General features: G+C 49.5%; 1 protein-coding gene across 6 annotated transcripts in view; it reads left to right on the plus strand.

Annotated features, from left to right (window-relative positions):
- GLCE (glucuronic acid epimerase) overlaps nucleotides 1-11,722 on the plus strand; it is a 50,438-nt gene extending 38,716 nt beyond the window's left edge. For 4 of the 6 annotated variants that reach the window (XM_054077716.1, XM_054077717.1, XM_054077718.1 and 1 more), the window contains 3 exons: nucleotides 1,069-1,628; nucleotides 5,182-5,427; nucleotides 7,443-11,722. In XM_054077716.1, coding sequence (XP_053933691.1) covers nucleotides 1,082-1,628; nucleotides 5,182-5,427; nucleotides 7,443-8,467 — 1,818 coding nt within the window. In that variant the 5' untranslated portion in view covers nucleotides 1,069-1,081 and the 3' untranslated portion in view covers nucleotides 8,468-11,722. Of the gene's footprint in view, nucleotides 1-1,068; nucleotides 1,629-5,181; nucleotides 5,428-7,442 lie in introns of those variants that run through there. The other 2 variants (XM_054077721.1, XM_054077722.1) reach the window with 2 other exon arrangements.
- The last annotated feature ends 5,254 nt before the right edge of the window (nucleotides 11,723-16,976 follow it).

Genomic DNA, 16,976 nt, shown 5'->3' on the forward strand with positions numbered 1-16,976 from the left:
AAGTGTATCTTAAATATTGCTGCTTATTCGAAAGATGCACGTGTCATTTGTTTGAAGGACGTGATTCCTCAGTGAAAGTAGAGCCTTCTGAGCAAATGTGCGTAAATAGCTTTAGCTTGTGGATTTGTTTTCATGCTGCTCAGCCTTGCTTCTTGCCAGGGCTGTCTCGGCAGCGTTGGAGCACGCTTCATGCAGCAGGAGGTTTATCTTGTAGGGAAAAGAAATCAAAGGCAATCCTTAGAGAGGGTTTACGTAATTTCTGCTTTCTCCTTGGGAGCAGGACACGTGAGCCCCATAGCACATCTGTGGAGGTCCTGTCCCCAGGGATGGTCCCATCCTGTCCCAGTCCCTCCCTCACTTCCTTAGGAGGCTGCTGGCCCCATCTTCAGCTTGGGTTGTGCCATCCTCCCTTCCCTGCCTGCTTGCTCCTCCTCATGCACATTTACTGTTTTAAAAGCACATGTGAGGTGCGGTAAGGTCAAGAATTGATCCAGCCTTGAGTGCTGAGTTTCATCGCAGAAAATGTTTATAGCTTGTGCTTTAAAAAGGCAAAACCAGGCCTCATTTTCATGTAGGTGATTCCAGCTGTGTGAACTGTGAGTATTTCTAGGCTGCAGGCTCTGATTGTAGGGCTCTCTTGTTGGAAATCCCTCTCTCCTGGTGCTGGGGAGGCGGTGATTATGTTCTGCCGAGGATTTCTCTTCCTCCTGCTCACTGAGGGTGGTGAGAGTTTGTTTGCTGATCCCTGGTGGTTGCTGAGCATCTCATTAACATCAGGCTCTGTATTTAGAAGCGGTTGCCCTGCGATTGCTGCTGTTTCTTTGCGTTTGCTGAAACAATCTGTTGTCGCAGCCAGGAGGTGAAGCATGACTTGGTACGTTTGATCTCATCGCTTACAGAGAGCTGGAAAAACACGAATTCTCTTCTAGGTGCCCACCCTCTTCCCACCAAATGTGGTCGGTGATGGACGTGGTGATGTTCCCACAAGACAGGCTCCAGATGAGCAGAACCAACAGCTCTGGCTGTAAGCACTGCTCCTGAAAATCCTCTCCCCTCTCTGTTTTGCAGGTATGGTGTGAATATGCGTTGCTTGGCAGCTCGGGTCAACTACAAGACTCTGATCGTCATCTGTGCCCTCTTCACCCTGGTGACTGTGCTGCTCTGGAACCGATGCTCCTCCGACAGAGCCGGCCCATTCCCCCGCAGCCTCTCCGGCCTCGAATGCCGAGGAGCTGCCGCCTCCGAGAGCGACCCAGCCCGGCAGCAGAGCGAGGAGGCATCACCCCAGGAGCAGCAGAAGGCTCCTCCTGTCGCAGGAGGCTTCAACGGCAACAAAGCCCCGGGGCTGAAGTATGAGGAGATTGACTGTCTGATCAATGATGAGCACACCGTTAAAGGGAGGAGGGAAGGCAACGAGGTCTTCCTGCCATTCAGCTGGGTAGAGAAATACTTTGAGGTTTATGGGAAAATTGCTCAGTACGATGGTTATGACAGGTTTGAATTCTCTCATAGCTACTCCAAAGTATACACACAGCGAGCACCTTACCACCCCGACGGGGTCTTCATGTCCTTCGAGGGCTACAATGTCGAGGTTCGAGACAGAGTGAAGTGCATCAGTGGTGTTGAAGGTTTGTGGCGAGTATTTTATTCTTTTTGTAATAGTCATAATGCTTTTTGAAGTTTGCTGCCATCATTTGAGATGCAAAGTGGTCTGAATTTCGTTGTGATAGCCTTGATAAAAAACCTTTGAGAATTGACATGCAGTCTTTGCTTCATGCCAAGTTTTCCCAGCTTCCATCCTGCATCCGGGGGATTGGACTAGAGGACATTTAAAGGTCCTTTCCAACCCAGACTGTTCTATGATTCTATGATGTCTGGTTTTACTGGTGGCAGCAAACTCCACAGGTGCTGGGATGCTTCTTTTACGGTTTTGGCATTGTTATTGACACTCCTTCCATCTGTCAGGGAGCCACGCTTATTTTAAAATCTAAAATTAAATAAAAAAGCCTGTCCCTGCTTTCTGAGGAGGCTCCTGCTTCCCTGTGGGCATAGACACAGCCTCACGCTCTGAGCCAAACAGCACTGCCAGCACCTGTGGAACAGCCTGGCTGCTCACCGGCAGCTTAATGTTCAGGGGTTTGTCTTCAGCTTTCACAACAGAAGCTCAGCATGAGCCAGTGAAGTGCAATTGCAGCCCAGAAAGCTGACCTTATCCTTGGCTGTATCCAAAGCAGTTGGGCCAGCAGGGCGAGGGGAGGGATTCTGCCCCTCTGTTCCACTCCTCGCCTGGAGCCCTGCATCCAGTTCTGGAGTCCTCAGCACGGGAAAGACATGGATCTGTTGGAATGAGTCCAGAGGAGGCCACGGAGATGATTGGAGGGCTGGAGTACCTCCCATGCGAGGACGGGCTGAGAGAGTTGGGGCTGAACACAGTTCTCAGCCTGGAGAAGAGAAGACTCTGGGGAGACCTTAGAGCAGCTTCCAGTACTGAAAGGGGCTCCAGGAAACCTGGTGAGGGGCTCCTGATATGGGAGTGCAGGGATAAGGTGAGGGGAATGGTTTTAAGCTGAAAGAGGAGAGGTTGAAATGAGCTCTTAGGAAAAAATATTTTTCTGTGAGTGTGGGGAGGCCCTGGCCCAGGTAGCCCAGAGTAATTGTGGCTGCCCCATCCCTGGAGGTGTTCAAGGCCAGGTTGGATGGGACTCTGAGCCCCCTGATCCAGTGGGAGGTGTCCCTGCCCATGGCAGGGCGTTGGAAATGGATGGGCTTTAAGGTCCCTTCTGACCCAAACCATTCTATGATTCTGTGATTTACAGTACTAAATATCCTTTGTTTCCTGCAAGAGGGTCAGAGTGACATATTCCCACTTTGGATTCCCATTTAGAGGTTGGGAGTTGTTCTAAATACAATTCAGGGCTTCAGGAGAATCCTGTTTTTATCTGTGCCTTAATTATCGTGTGTTTGCTTGCTTATGGAGCTACGTTTATAAATAAGTCTCCTCCACACAGTTTGTTTTCATCTCCCACACAGCCGGGGAAGCAATGTGCAGTTTCTGGCACGAGGGTTTTTCCACCCAAAACTGGAGGCTGCAGCTCCTGCTGAAGGGCAGGCAGAGGAGGGCTGGGGCTGGGCAGGGTTTTCTGCCAGTGCATTTCTGCTAACGATCCTAATGGGAGGTGGAAGTTTTGTATTGAGCTATGTGACATTGAGCTCATTAGACGAGTTTTGCATGTCAAATGCAATATATCAGGCTCCAGAAGATGCTCTCTGTGATCCTCCTGCATTGAGTCCTCTAAAGAAGTGGCTCCAGGGGGTTCTTATGGTCATGCAGGCTTCTAAACCTAAAGTCTCCTGAACTTGAAGAGTGAGAAGTGGCCTTTCTTGCAAGGCTGCCTGCCGGGGAGTTGTGTGTGGAAGGGTTAATCCTAGGATAGCTGGGTTGGAGCGGTAGCTCTGAGGGTAAGGGACAGCTTTGGATAGAAGGATTGGGGCATATTCATAGAATCATATAATGGTTTAGATTGGAAGGGACCACAAAGTTCATCCTGTTTTCACCCCCCTGCCATGGGCAGGGACATCTCCCACTGGATCAGGCTGCTCAAAGCCTCATCCAACCTGGCCTTGAACCCCTCCAGGGATGGGGCAGCCACCACTTCTCTGGGCAACCTGGGCCAGGGCCTCCCCACCCTCAGCATGAAGAATTTCTTCCTAATGTCTAATCTAAATCTTCCCCCTTCCAATTTAAAGCTATTCCCCCTCATCCCGTCACTCCCTGCCCTTGTAAAATGTCCCTCCCCAGCTTTCCTGGAGCCCCTTTTCAGTCCTGGAAGCTGCTCTGAGGTCTCCCAGGAGCCTTCTCTTCTCCAGGTTGAGCACCACCAACTCTCTCAACCTGGCCTCATAGCAGAGGTGCTCCAGCCTTTGGATCATCTTTGTGGCCTCCTCTGGACCTGTTCCAATGTTCCATATTCTCCTCATCTTGGGGATACTGGCTGGTATTGCCTGGAGAGCCTGGGTGCTTTCTGCCGGCATCGATGCAGCTGTGCTTGTAGTGCTTTTTAGGGGAGCCAAGGTAATTGGAGCAGATTTGTGGATGCTGGGTAAATTGTTCTTTTAGCATCCAATAACTCTTAGCAAAATCTAGTAATAATGTAAACACTTAATTTGAAAAGATTAATGTGGCATTAAAGGGACTGGGTCAGATGTAACATTTGGACATTTAGTGGTCTCTAAGGTAAAGGGAGGAGCCTGTTAGGGCATTTTAACTGTATTTTAAAATAAGAACGACGCACCAGTAAACAATTAAGTGGGAATGTGTGGAAGACCATAAGAAAGGCTGCTTTGCCACTCAGATCTGTTTGGTTTTGACTGGTCATGGATCTCAGTGTAAATGGGAGCCATTCTCTCTTGGAACTGGTCTTTCCTCAGCTCTAACTAATGGAGAAGGTTGACATGAACCAGCAGTGGGCGCTCGCAGCCCAAAAGGCCAACTGCATCCTGGGCTGCATCAGAAGAAGCGTGGCCAGCAGGGCGAGGAGGGGGATTCTCTCCCTTTACTCTGCTCTTGTGAGAACCCACCTGGAGTCCTGTGTCCAGTTCTGGAATCCCCAGCATAAGGACATGGACCTGTTGGAGTGGGTCCAGAGGAGGCCACAGAGATAATCCGAGGACAGGAGCACCTCTGCTATGAGGACAGGTTGAGAGAGTTTAGGTTATTCTGCCTAGAGAAGAGTAGGCTCCAGGGAGACCTTAGAGCAGCTTCCTGTATGAAAAGGGGCTTCAGGAGAGCTGGGGAGGGATGTTTTAAAAGGGCATAGAGAGGTAGGATGAGGGAGAATGGCTTTAAATTGGAAAGGGGAAGATTTAGATTAGACATTAGGAAGAAATTCTTCATGGTGAGAAGGTGGGGAGGCCCTGGCCCAGGTTTCCCAGAGTAGTAGTGGTTGCCCCATCCCTGCAGATGTTCAAGGCCAGGTTGGATGAGGCTTTGAGTGCCCTGATCCAGTGGGAGGTGTCCCTGCCCGTGGCAGGGGGGTGGAACCACTGGATGGGCTTTGAGCTCCCTTCCAAACTAAGCCATCCTGTAGTTCTATGAATATCGTTTGCCAGGAAGAAAGCAATGATGGGGTATAGAGTAGTGATTGTTGCTTATAAAACACTTGTTTTCTTCTTCTCCTGTAGGTGTGCCATTATCCACGCAGTGGGGACCTCAAGGCTATTTCTACCCCATCCAGATTGCACAGTACGGTTTGAGTCACTACAGTAAAAATCTGACAGAGAAGCCTCCTCACATCGAGGTATATGAAACGGCTGAAGAGAAGGACAAAACTGGCAGGTCCGTGGACTGGACGGTGCCAAAAGGCTGCTCTGTGTCCACAGTGTCTGATAAAGCCAAGTTCACTAGCGTCAAACAGTTTGTCGCTCCAGGTGGGTTATCCTAAAGGAGTTGCAGCTCAGCCACACCTGTTAATTTGCAGAGGGGCCACCAAGGGACCTTTAACTTGCTGGGAATAATGTGTTTTCATTTATCCTGCGTAACTTCATAGAATCATGGAATGTTTTGGGTTGGAGGGGACCTCAAAGCCCATCCAATTCCAACCTCCTGCCATGGACAGGGACACCTCCCACTGGACCAGGTTGCTTAAAGCCCCATCCAACCTGGCCTTGAACTCCTCCAGGGAGGGGACAACCACAACTTTCCTGGGCAACCTGGGGCAGGGCTTTGCCTCCCTCATTGTGAAGGATTTCTTCCTAATGTCTAATCTAAATCTTTTCCTTTCTGATTTAAAGCCATTCCTCCTTGTCCTATCACTCCATGTCCTTGTGAAAAATTCCTCCCCAGCTTTCCTGTAAGGCCAAGAACTGGAAGGACTTCCCATCCTTAAGATCTCCTCTGAGAATGTCACTTGGATTCTTTACCTCTGGAGTTTTTCTTTGCTTCTATTTTCTCTCTCTCACTGGTTTCTCAACCTTATTTTAATGAAAACATGGGTGGATGTAGGCATGGCAGGCAGTGAGAATCTGCAGTCACGTTTCCTGAGCCTTGCAGCTTCTGTCTCGAAATAGAAGCAAAAAAAATAACCCCATGAAACCAGTTGGAAGCCTGGGAAATAGCACTGACGTGTGATAAGCAGATGTTGACAGATGATAGATATGGTCTATTTTCAGCCTGGAGCAAGCGTAGCATGTACAGCTCTCCAGTTGGTTGGACCCAGGATCTCTCCACATTGGGATGCAATGATTTTTGCGACATTTGGGATCTCAGTTCTCGTTGACCCAAGCTGCCTTAAACTGGGCAGCAAGAGGGAGCGGCTGCCATGGCTCTGGGGAGGGATTTGGGCAGAGTGGCAAAGGGCCGGGGCTGTGTCCAGGTTCTCCTCCATGTGCAGACGTGCAAGATGCATTTTGTTGCCGTCTCTTCGATTTACCATGTTCTGTTTCGTTCTTAGCAGGGAAATTCATTATTTCATGCAAGAGTTTCCTTTTTGTGAGGACAGGCTCATTAATAAGGACGTAATGTATTTTTCCTCAATCAATACCCATTAGAATTAATGAGTCCATTACTTAAAAAGACAATGAAGTAATTTTCAGTTGGCACCTTAGGCCTGGGTCTCTTGGGAGAGAAATGTCGAACACTCTTGTGTCTTTGTAGTAGATAAATACGGGGAGAGGAAAGGCTAAAAGATCTGTTATGTATTCTCTCCTCATCCTTTATTGATGGCAGAGTAATCTGTGGGGCTCAAAGGCCAGGGTATGCATCCACTCGTCTTAGATGGCCCAAAGTAATGGATTTAGAGGCGCTGAAGGCAGTGCAGACAATGGGCAGCCTGTAGTTCTCCTTTGTTTCTTAAAACTCTTTCCCCTCCTTATTATAATTCACTTCGTTATCACACAAGCATTTATTTACAAGGAACCATGAAACTTACCCGACAGGAGTTGCGAGTGAGGGTTTTTTTAATTAGGTTTTTCGTAGGAACAAAAAACTGTGGAACAAAGAATCATAGAATCACTTGGTTGGAAAAGACCTTTGAGATCATCGAGTCCAACCATACCTGTCCACTACTAAACCAGATCTCTGAGCACCTCATCTAACTGGCTTTTAACACCTCCATGGATGGGGACTCTACCACCTGCTTGGGCAGCCCCTGCCAATGCCCGAGAACCCTTTCAGAGAAGAACTGTAAGTTAATGTAAGATGCAAAGGAGTTCTCCCCGCTGCTGTGGGAGTCGTCATTCGTTCACGGATTTAGTTTTATCCTTAATTAAATAATATATGATGGTGTGCAGAAAGGATGATTGAATTATTGATGGGCTGCCCTAAAAGCTTTTGAATCCTGCCTGGTGAGAGGGCTTTACCTCTGGAAGCTACACTTGATGGCTTAAACATTTTGTAGAGCTGAGTGCTTTACCACTGAACAAGGCTTTTCTTATTTGTTTTGCAGAAAACACCGAGGGGGTTTCTCTGCAGCTTGGCAACAGCCGAGACTTTATTATTTCTTTTGATCTCAAATTTATAACGAACGGGAGCATTTCTGTGGTTCTTGAGACAACGGAGAAGAACCAGCTCTTCACCGTGCATTACGTCTCCAACATGCAGCTCATCGCTTTTAAGGACCGAGACATCTACTACGGCATCGGTCCCAGGACTAGCTGGAGCACCGTCACCAGAGACCTGGTCACCGACCTGCGGAAAGGTGTCGGCCTCTCCAATACAAAAGCCGTGAAGCAGACCAAAATCATGCCCAAGAGAGTGGTGAGGCTGGTAGCGAAGGGAAGAGGCTTCCTTGACAATGTCACCATCTCGGCCACCGCTCATATGGCGGCTTTCTTTGCTGCCAGCAACTGGCTGGTGAGGAACCAGGACGAGAGGGGGGGCTGGCCCATCATGGTGACGAGGAAGCTGGGGGAAGGATTTAAGTCCTTGGACCCGGGCTGGTACTCAGCCATGGCGCAGGGACAGGCGATTTCGACGCTGGTGCGGGCGTACCTGCTGACCAAGGACCACACGTTCCTCAGCTCGGCTCTGCGGGCAACAGCCCCATACAAGCTGCCCTCGGAGCAGCGTGGGGTGAAAGCTGTCTTCATGAACCGGCACGACTGGTATGAGGAGTACCCAACTTCACCCAGCTCCTTCGTGCTCAATGGTTTCATGTACTCCTTAATTGGGCTGTATGACTTAAAAGAAACGGCTGGTGAGAAGCTGGGGAAGGAGGCACGGGTCCTCTACGAGCGGGGCATGGAGTCCCTGAAGGCTATGCTACCCCTCTATGACACGGGCTCAGGGACCATCTATGACCTTCGGCACTTCATGCTCGGCACCGCTCCCAACCTGGCCCGATGGGACTATCACACCACCCACATCAACCAGCTCCAGCTCCTCAGCACGATAGACGAGTCCCCCATCTTCAAAGAGTTCGTTAAGAGGTGGAAGAGCTACCTGCGAGGCGGCCGGGCAAAGCACAACTAGAGCTTACAACCAAACCCCTTGGTCCTACTGCCTTGCAGAGGTACAGTTTCAAAGGTTCCACCCACAGTTTTTTATGGACCGTTTCAAAGAAGTGATCCTTAAAAACTGATCTCCTGAAGTCATTGCATTCCAGTGTGAAAATATTTGGGTCTGATGGGGAGGATTGGGAAACATCACCTGTCCTTAGTGCTCCACAGTGAAACCATCTGCACGAAGCAAACCTCCTTTGTGCTCCGGAGGTTGGGGACGTGTTTTGGTTGAGTTGTTTTTTCCCTTTTTGTAGGAAAACATTTGCAGAAGCCATACAGGTCTCTCAAGTCCAGCACTTGCCTGAAACGTCGGTCTGTGGCCTCTTTAAAAACGGAGTTCTATGTGTCAGTGTTGGAGCAGCGTAGCAGATCATGTGGTGTAACGCCGTAAATGTGTATTTACTTGTAGTGTATCTTTTTAAAGGTGTTTTTTTCTATGCCTGTTCTTTTCTTGGGGTGAAAAATACACATATTTCTTGGTTTTAATGCTCTCAATGGAGATCCTTTAGCTGTATGGTTTCTTTACAGACGTGTGGATGGAAAACACGTGGACAACGTTCAGGCTTTGAAGTCACGTCACGTAAGCACAACTTGCTGGCGCTCGCCGACCGCACAAAGCTTGCAACCATGCCATCTCTGTTGCATAAAGCCAAATTTACCCTCGCCCATCAGGTTTGCCAGTGTCACCTCCTCCCTGGTAGCTGGAATCTCTTGTTGTGGAGCGCTGTGTTTCATACTGCATTTTTTTAATGTCATCTGAGAGGTTTCTCTAAGCTTTGGTAACCGCTTCTTCTGGAAGACTTGCCTTGAATTTCTGAGTGAGCTTGTCTTGAGTAGGGCGCAAAAAATGCAATTGGAATTAGTTAAGGTTTTCCTATAGTGATTTTCATTTTTAACCTTAGGTATATTAAGCATTTTAAAAGTTAAAATCACCCCAGAGGGCTTTCCAGCTCCACCTGTGCTTTAATACCAACTTTCACCTCTGCCCACTGTCTTACCTCTGGTGTAAGGGGTCATTATGTCTCCAGCGCTGTCTTCTCCCTAGTGATTCTCTCCCTCCACTCTGCTCTCATGACAGCCCACCTGGAGTCCTGTGTCCAGTTGTGGAATCCCCAACATAAGGAGGATATGGAACTGTTAGAATGGGTCCAGAGGAGGCCAAGGCGGTGATCCGAGGGCTGGAACACCTCTGCTGTGAGGACAGGCTGTGAGTGTTGGTTTGTTCCATGTGGAGCCTGGAGAAGAGAAGGCTCCAGGAAGACCTCAGAGCAGCTTCCAGTACTGAAAGGGGCTCCAGAAAAGCCGGGGCGGGGGGGGCTGGAGTGGGGATTGGAGTGATAGGACAAGGCTTTAAATTGGAAGGGCGAAGATTTAGATTAGACATTAGAAAGAAATTCCTCACACTGAGGATGGGGGGGCCCTGGCCGAGGTTGCCCAGAGAAGCAGTGGCTGCCCCATCCCTGGAGGTGTTCAAGGCCAGACTGGATGAGCTTTGAGCCCCATGATCCAGTGGGAGGTGTGTTGGCAGGGGGGTTGGAACTGAATGGGCTTTTAAAGTCCCTTCCAACCCAAACCATTCTATGATTCTTGCATGTGCTTTATCTTCATGGCTCTGCCCAGCGAGCAGAGGTACCTGTGCAATAACCAAACACACACGTCCAAACCCAAATGCTTTCACTGTTGTGATGCAAAAGAAAGCAGGTGGTTTCTTTGTCCTCCTTAGTAATACTTTACACCCACTGTTACTCTCCCATCTCAGCTGATTGAATAAACTCAACCAGCGGCATCGTTAGATCAGAGGGGTCGGTTTGGTAGCATAGCAAATACCAGGTTATCAGCTCTGTCGAGGTGTGCTGGTGTTTGCTGTAAGGCTTCCAGACTTGGAAGCTCCCCGCATGAGAAGGACGTGTATGAGCTTTAGGGTTTTCCACTGATCCACATGTTGTGTAGCATAGGTGGGATTGAGCTTTTGATGTTTGTCCTGAGGACAAACCATTCAAATCACAAAAGGCTCGGCGCGGGGAGAATATGCATCTTGATTTCTTTTTTTGTTTTCTTTTCTCTGTTTTTTGTTTGATGCTTTTTCTATTTCTCGCAGACAGCAGAAATGGCTTTTGAGTTATTGATTATTTGCAAACACACACTACGATCGTGTCAGTTAATACAAGATGTGGATGTCACAGGAGGAATGTCAATACCAAAGGTAGCAGAGGTGAATCCTTTTTTACATACATGTGTACACACACGCACGCGTGCATGCACGCGCAAAACCCAGACAGTTGTGCTTCCTTTATACAGTAACATCTTTCTCCTACATGTTTCCTCTATCTTTTGCCCATTTGGGATTTGGGGAATCTAGACTTGTTGGGTACTGCTCAAGAGATGGTATCGGTGCCTTACTGAGGCCACAATCTCCTTTTTTATTTAATTAATGCCCGTTGAAAACTTGCAGTGTGGCTGATCTTTCGGTGCTTCATGTGAGTCAGCCTGGCTGCTGTTGGAGAGGTGAGCTCAGAAGCGTAGAACACCGTCGGTCCTGTCAGACCGCCTTATCTTTAGCATCTCCATTGCGTTTTTGTTGGCCTTAGCACACGTGGAAATCAAACCAACCACCATCAGAGGCTGAAGTGAGTCAGTGCAGTGGCTTTTCCTGCTGTGTTTTTCAATTGAGTTGTGCAGTGGAAAAGGATTATTGGCCGTTGGTGCCTATAGTTCCATTGAGTTCACTTCAGTTAAGTTTTGTTTGTTTCCAGTCTTCAAACCAACAAAGGTCTTGGTCCCTAAGATCTAGTTAATCCTTCCATGAGGCTTACTGTACATAGACTTCATCGGAAACATAGTGCGCGTGGGTTTATACAAACCAGTGACACACAAGCACAACCGTACACGTGTGGCAGTGCTGTCTTTCTCAGCCATTGTGCGAGACATTCGCTGAAAGCTGCTATTTTCATTCACCTTGTAATTGTATTTTATTTTTTCTACCTTCTTTTTTTTTTTTACATGTGGGGTATACACCATGTGTTAAATATGCAATAAATTGTTTACAGGATGCTCTGGTGAAGGGTAGTCCTTCGTAAAGCTGTACAGACTTTGCAGTATAAGCACAATGTGCACATGTTAGTTTTATATACGGCGAGACATGACTTTTTTGCAGAAGGAAAGGTTCTACTATGTTTATATACAAAGTAAATGGATCAACGTTTGTGCTTGATGTAAAGCTGCTTTATAAGACTGTAAAATAAATTTTTTTTTATCTTAAAACAAGCATGGGGTGTCTTCATTGTTTGAGCCAGTACCTACGTGTGGATGTGGATGAATCCTGATGAGCAGTCGTCTTAGTGGTTTGGGGATGTCGGCTTTTAGGTTATCCTAGAAGGTTCCTTTTCTAATTTGAATCCCCAACATGAAAAGGATATGGAACTGCTGGAGCGAGGCCACAGAAATGATCTGAGGGCTGGAGCACCTCCCATCCAGGGACAGGCTGAGAGAGTTGAGGTTGTTCAGCCTGGAGAAGAGAAGGCTCCAGGGAGACCTTAAAGCAGCTTCCAGTGCTGAAAGGGGCTCCAGGAAAGCTGGGGAGGGGCTCTTGGTCAGTAAGTCCAGGGATAGGATGACAGGGGGTGGTTTTCAGCTGAAAGAGGGAGAGTGAGGTGAGATCTTAGAAAGAAATGTTTTGCTGTGAGGTTGGTGAGGGCCTGATCTAGGTTGCCCAAAGAAGTGGTGTCTGCCCCATCCCTGGAGGTGTTCAAGGCCAGGTTGGATGGAGCTTGGTGCAACCTGATCCGGTGGGAGGTGTCCCTGCCCATGGCAGGAGAGGGGGCTGAGCTGGATGGACTTTGAAGTCCCTTCCAAACCAAATCATTCCATGATTCTATAAGGTAGAAAATACCCTGTCTTCTAAAGTTGAGAATTTGCTGATTGTAGACCCATAGACGTCTCTTCTCTGGTTGCTCAGGTGAGGTTCATGCTGTTTGCTGCTGCTGTGAGTGAGTTCTGTTCAGTGCAGCTCGTTTTGAGTTTCTGTGATTGTTGTTAAATAATGATTTTGACTGACTTCTCACCAAAAATGCCCTCACAAAGGTGACAGTTGGCTGCTGAGGTTGCTTGCAATGGGCAAGCATTGCACCCACATCTTAACTCTACTTTTCAGCAAAAAATAAGGCCCTTGGGCTGTGTAGCCTGGAGAAGAGAAGGCTGAGGGAAGACCTCATCGCTCTCTGCAGCTCCCTGAAAGAAAGTTGTGGTGAGGTGAGTGCTGGTCTCTTCTCCCAAGTAACAAGGGATAGGATGAGAGGAAATGGCCTCAAGTTGTGACAAGGGAGTTTGGGGTTGGATATTAGGAAAGATTTCTTCACTGAAAGAGTGGTGAGGCACTGGCAGAGGCTGCCCAGGACAGTGGGGGAGTCTCCATCCCTGGAGGGGTTCAAAAAGGGTGTAGATGTGGGATTTCAGGACATGGTTTGGTAGGCATGGTGGGGCTGGTCTGACGGTTGGACTGAATGAGCTTAGAGGTCTTTTCTAGCCTTGACGATTCCATGATTCTATTAAATATGCAAGTCCTATCAAAATTACCCTCAAAAGTGGGATTGAGGTCACCTCTGTCTTAGCCACTCCACGCCTGCAGTGAGGCTTCCTGCTTTGGTGCAGCAGTGCCGTTAAATTGGAGCTGGTCGATGGAAAGCTGGTGCCTCCTCGGCTGTTAACGTGACCCCAGGATGCCACGTCTGACTTGGTCGTGAATCATTTTGCGTGGCTGAAATGCACAAAGCAAATCCCCCGCAGCCGGGCTGAGCTTCAGGACTTGTCTCTTAGCTGCTTGGGTTGAAAATATTGATTTTCATTACTTAGCAGTTTGTTAAAAACGTATGAATCGAAAATAGAAGTGGATTTAAATGTGTTGTCTTGGTGATGAATTTGGCTGTTTGCTGCTCAGTTTGTGGTGAAAGGAGATACATTTGCCATCTGCCTGGAGGGATTGATAACTCCCGTGGATGTGCGGCTCCTCTTGAATGTTAAATACCTGCTCCTGTGCTTTACTAATCTCTTCCCAAAACAGCAGGATATTTAAATGCCAAGTGCTCGGCATCTCAGCCTGTTGAATGAGGTGGAGTTTTGCAAAGGTAAAGTGCAAATATTGAGACGCATCCTGGCACTCAGCGGTTGGAATCTTTAGGACAGTAAATATGTTGAGAGGTCATCTTGTTGAATTTGTCTCTCTAAGCTTCTTGCCAAGTAGCTCTCATGCTTGACTCCCCATCCCTGGAGGGGTATAAAAGATGAGTAGATGCCATACCTGGGCGACATAGCCTGGTGGTGGACTTAGCAGGGCTGGATCGATGGTTGGACTTGATGATCCTAAAGGTCTTTTCCAACAGAAACCATTCTATGATTTTATGTGGCTGCTCCTGCTTTTCCCAGCTTGGAAGAAAAGGAGTATAAGTGCCTGTCTTGGTCTGGAAGGGACCCAACCCCGCTGTGCTGCCGGCTTGGAGCAGAGAAGTCATCCCATGAGTGCACGCGCGGCACACAATGCAGGTGAGAGGAGTCTGTCCACACCTGCCAGGAGGGATGAGTCCTGCACATCTCCTGCTCACTGCCATGGAAAGCAGAGAAGTCACCGCCTCTCCCAAGGCATCCCCAAGCCTTTGGACCAGGGAGTTGGTGGAACTGGAGCTGTGAATACACCCACGGTTCTTTATTTCTCAGCACCTTTGGGTTGCCACAGGCACTCGGCTGCTGGGGCTGGTGGCTGCGTTCTCTGCGAATCTGGGGTGCAGAATCTGCAGGGGAAGCTGGAGGTGATTCCAGCATTGCTCGAGCTGAAATGTAAAATGTGGGATGGCTCATTACATTGAGGTCAGCTTCTGGTGCCAAGCTCGGTAGAAACAAGAGTATTGGCCCGTCCTGAAGCACTTGAGGTTCTGCTTCTTCTTGGTGGCTGCAGATCCTGGTACCAGGTCATGCTGCTGGTGGTGATGAAGGTAAGGTGTCTGTTGGGTTTTTTGTTCTAGATGAGTCTAGATTAATAGTATTTGCTGGTGGAGAAATGCTCCACGTGCAGCCTCCCTTCTGCCCCATCCTGCTGTGGCTCCATCCCTCCTCCATCCCTGTCCTCTTCTGCCTCCCTGCCCACCCCCCTTTATCAGCAGAAATGCTGCGCTAAAGAGTTTTCCCTGTTTATAAGCCCAGGCTGATTGCCTTCCCAAGCTTGAGCGATGCCATCACCTCAAGGCACTCCTTTCTAAATGCATTCCCCACGCTTCGGAGGCTTCTGTCACCCTGATGAGGAAATACAGGAGATGGTGCTGATGCAGAGCGGCTTCCCCGTGCAGCAGGGCTCCGGCAAAGGAGGCAGCAGCTTCTTTACCTACACTGGAAGACATCAGCGGTGCAGGGATGTTTCCCAGGCCCAGACTCATGTTTGTGAGCAAAATCTCCTTTCTGGGCATGAAAATAGGCTTTGAGAGTGTTTGGGAAGAGGTTCGTTGTGCAGACACCAGCTGCGGTGCCGCTGAGGATGCTGTGAGGGCTGCAGGTGCTTGGGAAGGGCATGTGTGTGCTCAGGGCTGTCCATGTCCTATGTTGATGCCATGTGGTTGTGCTCCTGACCCGGCATCCCGCTCTGCTCCCTCCCAGCACCACACTGTGCTCCCTCTCAGCACCCAGCTCTGCTCCTTCCTGCACCCGGCTCTGCTCCGGATGAAGCACAGAGATCTGCTCCTTCCCGGAACCCGGCTCTTCTCCCTCCCAGACCCCCTCAGCTCCCAGCTCTGCTCCCCTCAGCACCCCACTGTGCTCCCCCTGCAGCATCCCGCTCCCTCCCAGCACCCGGCTCTGCTCCCCAGCCCTTCCAAAAGGACTCTGTGGGTGCCTGCTGGTTTCCCTCATTCCCTGCTCTTTTCCCAGTGGGGCATCAAATCGCCTCTTTGCATGGTGCCCTTTGAGGCATCGCATCAGCCAGGACCCCCTGGCGCTGAGCTCCTCCCAGCACCTTCAGCTGCTCCAGTTCAGGAATCATAGAATCATGGAAGGGTTTTGATTGGAAGGGACCTCAAAGCCCATCCAGTTCCAACCCCCTGCCATAGGCAGGGACACCTCCCACTGGATCGGGGGCTCCAAACCCCATCCAACCTGGCCTGGAACCCCTCCAGGGATGGGGCAGCCACCACTGCTCTGGGCAACCTGGGACAGGGCCTCCCCACCCTCACAGGAAAATATTTCTTCCTAAGGAGTCTCCACACACTGTTTTCTGCAAAGCCCATTACTGGGAGAGGGAAAAGAAGGAAAATCCAAATGGCATTGCTTGGGTGGGGAACACCAACCTCTTCATTTGATCATAAAGAAGCCTTTTGATTAAAATCCCAATTTTATCCCAAGCGATCACAGGGTTTGGCTGGACCTAATGAAATGCTCCAGAATTTCACTGTAGCTTTTTGTTTTCCCTGGGCCTTTTGATTTATCAAATGTCAGCAGCTTCAGCTGGTGGGAAATGCCCTTTCCCTCTGCCCAGGGACCGCGGGACCGGCTGGCGGGGGCTTAACCATGGGATGAGCTGCTCAGAGGGAATTAAATATTAATACCGGGTATTGCTCTCTTTAATGCACAGAACACGGCTTGTGCGGAGTGGGGCCAAATCCAGCTGTGCTGAGGGCAGGCAGGGCAGCCGGGGAAGCGATGATGATGATGATGATGATGATGATGATGATGATGATGACGAGGGGGTAAGGAAACACTTCCCAAATGAAGGGTAACATTTAGAGCCAGATTCTTGTGCTGGTGATGGAGAGGGAGGGTCAAGGGTGATTTTCTCCGTGGAGTCGTGGTATTCTCACGAGGTTCTGGCTCCTCTACCACACCACAGCTCCTACTCAGCACCCACTTCCCTCCCCATCGGTTTTCCACGGCTGCTCTTCTCCTTCTGCCCACTGCATCCCTACAGCATCCCTGCTCTGACCTGGGGCTGCTGTACCCCCGTGTTCCCCAAAGGTTTAACAGTAACCTCAGCATGGGCACATCCTCCCCCTCACGCGCTCTGTTAGCAGAACATGTCAGCCTATTCATTGAGTAATGAAAATTATTAATTAAGGCAGGCAGGAGCCAGAAATGTGTCACAAGAGCTCGGCTGTGCCAGCAGACACAGTCTTGCTCCCTGCCCAGGGTGTGCCAGAGTGCTGATTTGGGCTGGATCCCCTGTTTCCAGCCAGGATTGGCCACCTCAGTGCTCCCCACATCGCTTCCCAGATGTTGGGTCTCTGCTGGGATGCAGGAGGGAGGGAACAAGCGTTGGTGGAGGCGGAAGGGAGGAAACGCTGGGGTGAAGCCAGAGCTGCTCCACAGGCAACTCCTGGGCTCAATGGTGACCTGTGGGGTGAAAGACCAGCTCAGTCGTGAGTCCCCCAACTCCTTGAGATAGAGGAGGCTGGGAGACAGGAGATCTGGAGCTGAGGGCAGAGGGTGGTGGTTTCCACCAGCATTACAGG

This window comes from Cuculus canorus, chromosome 12, assembly GCF_017976375.1.
Source record: "Cuculus canorus isolate bCucCan1 chromosome 12, bCucCan1.pri, whole genome shotgun sequence".
Classification (NCBI taxonomy): Eukaryota; Metazoa; Chordata; class Aves; order Cuculiformes; family Cuculidae; genus Cuculus; species Cuculus canorus.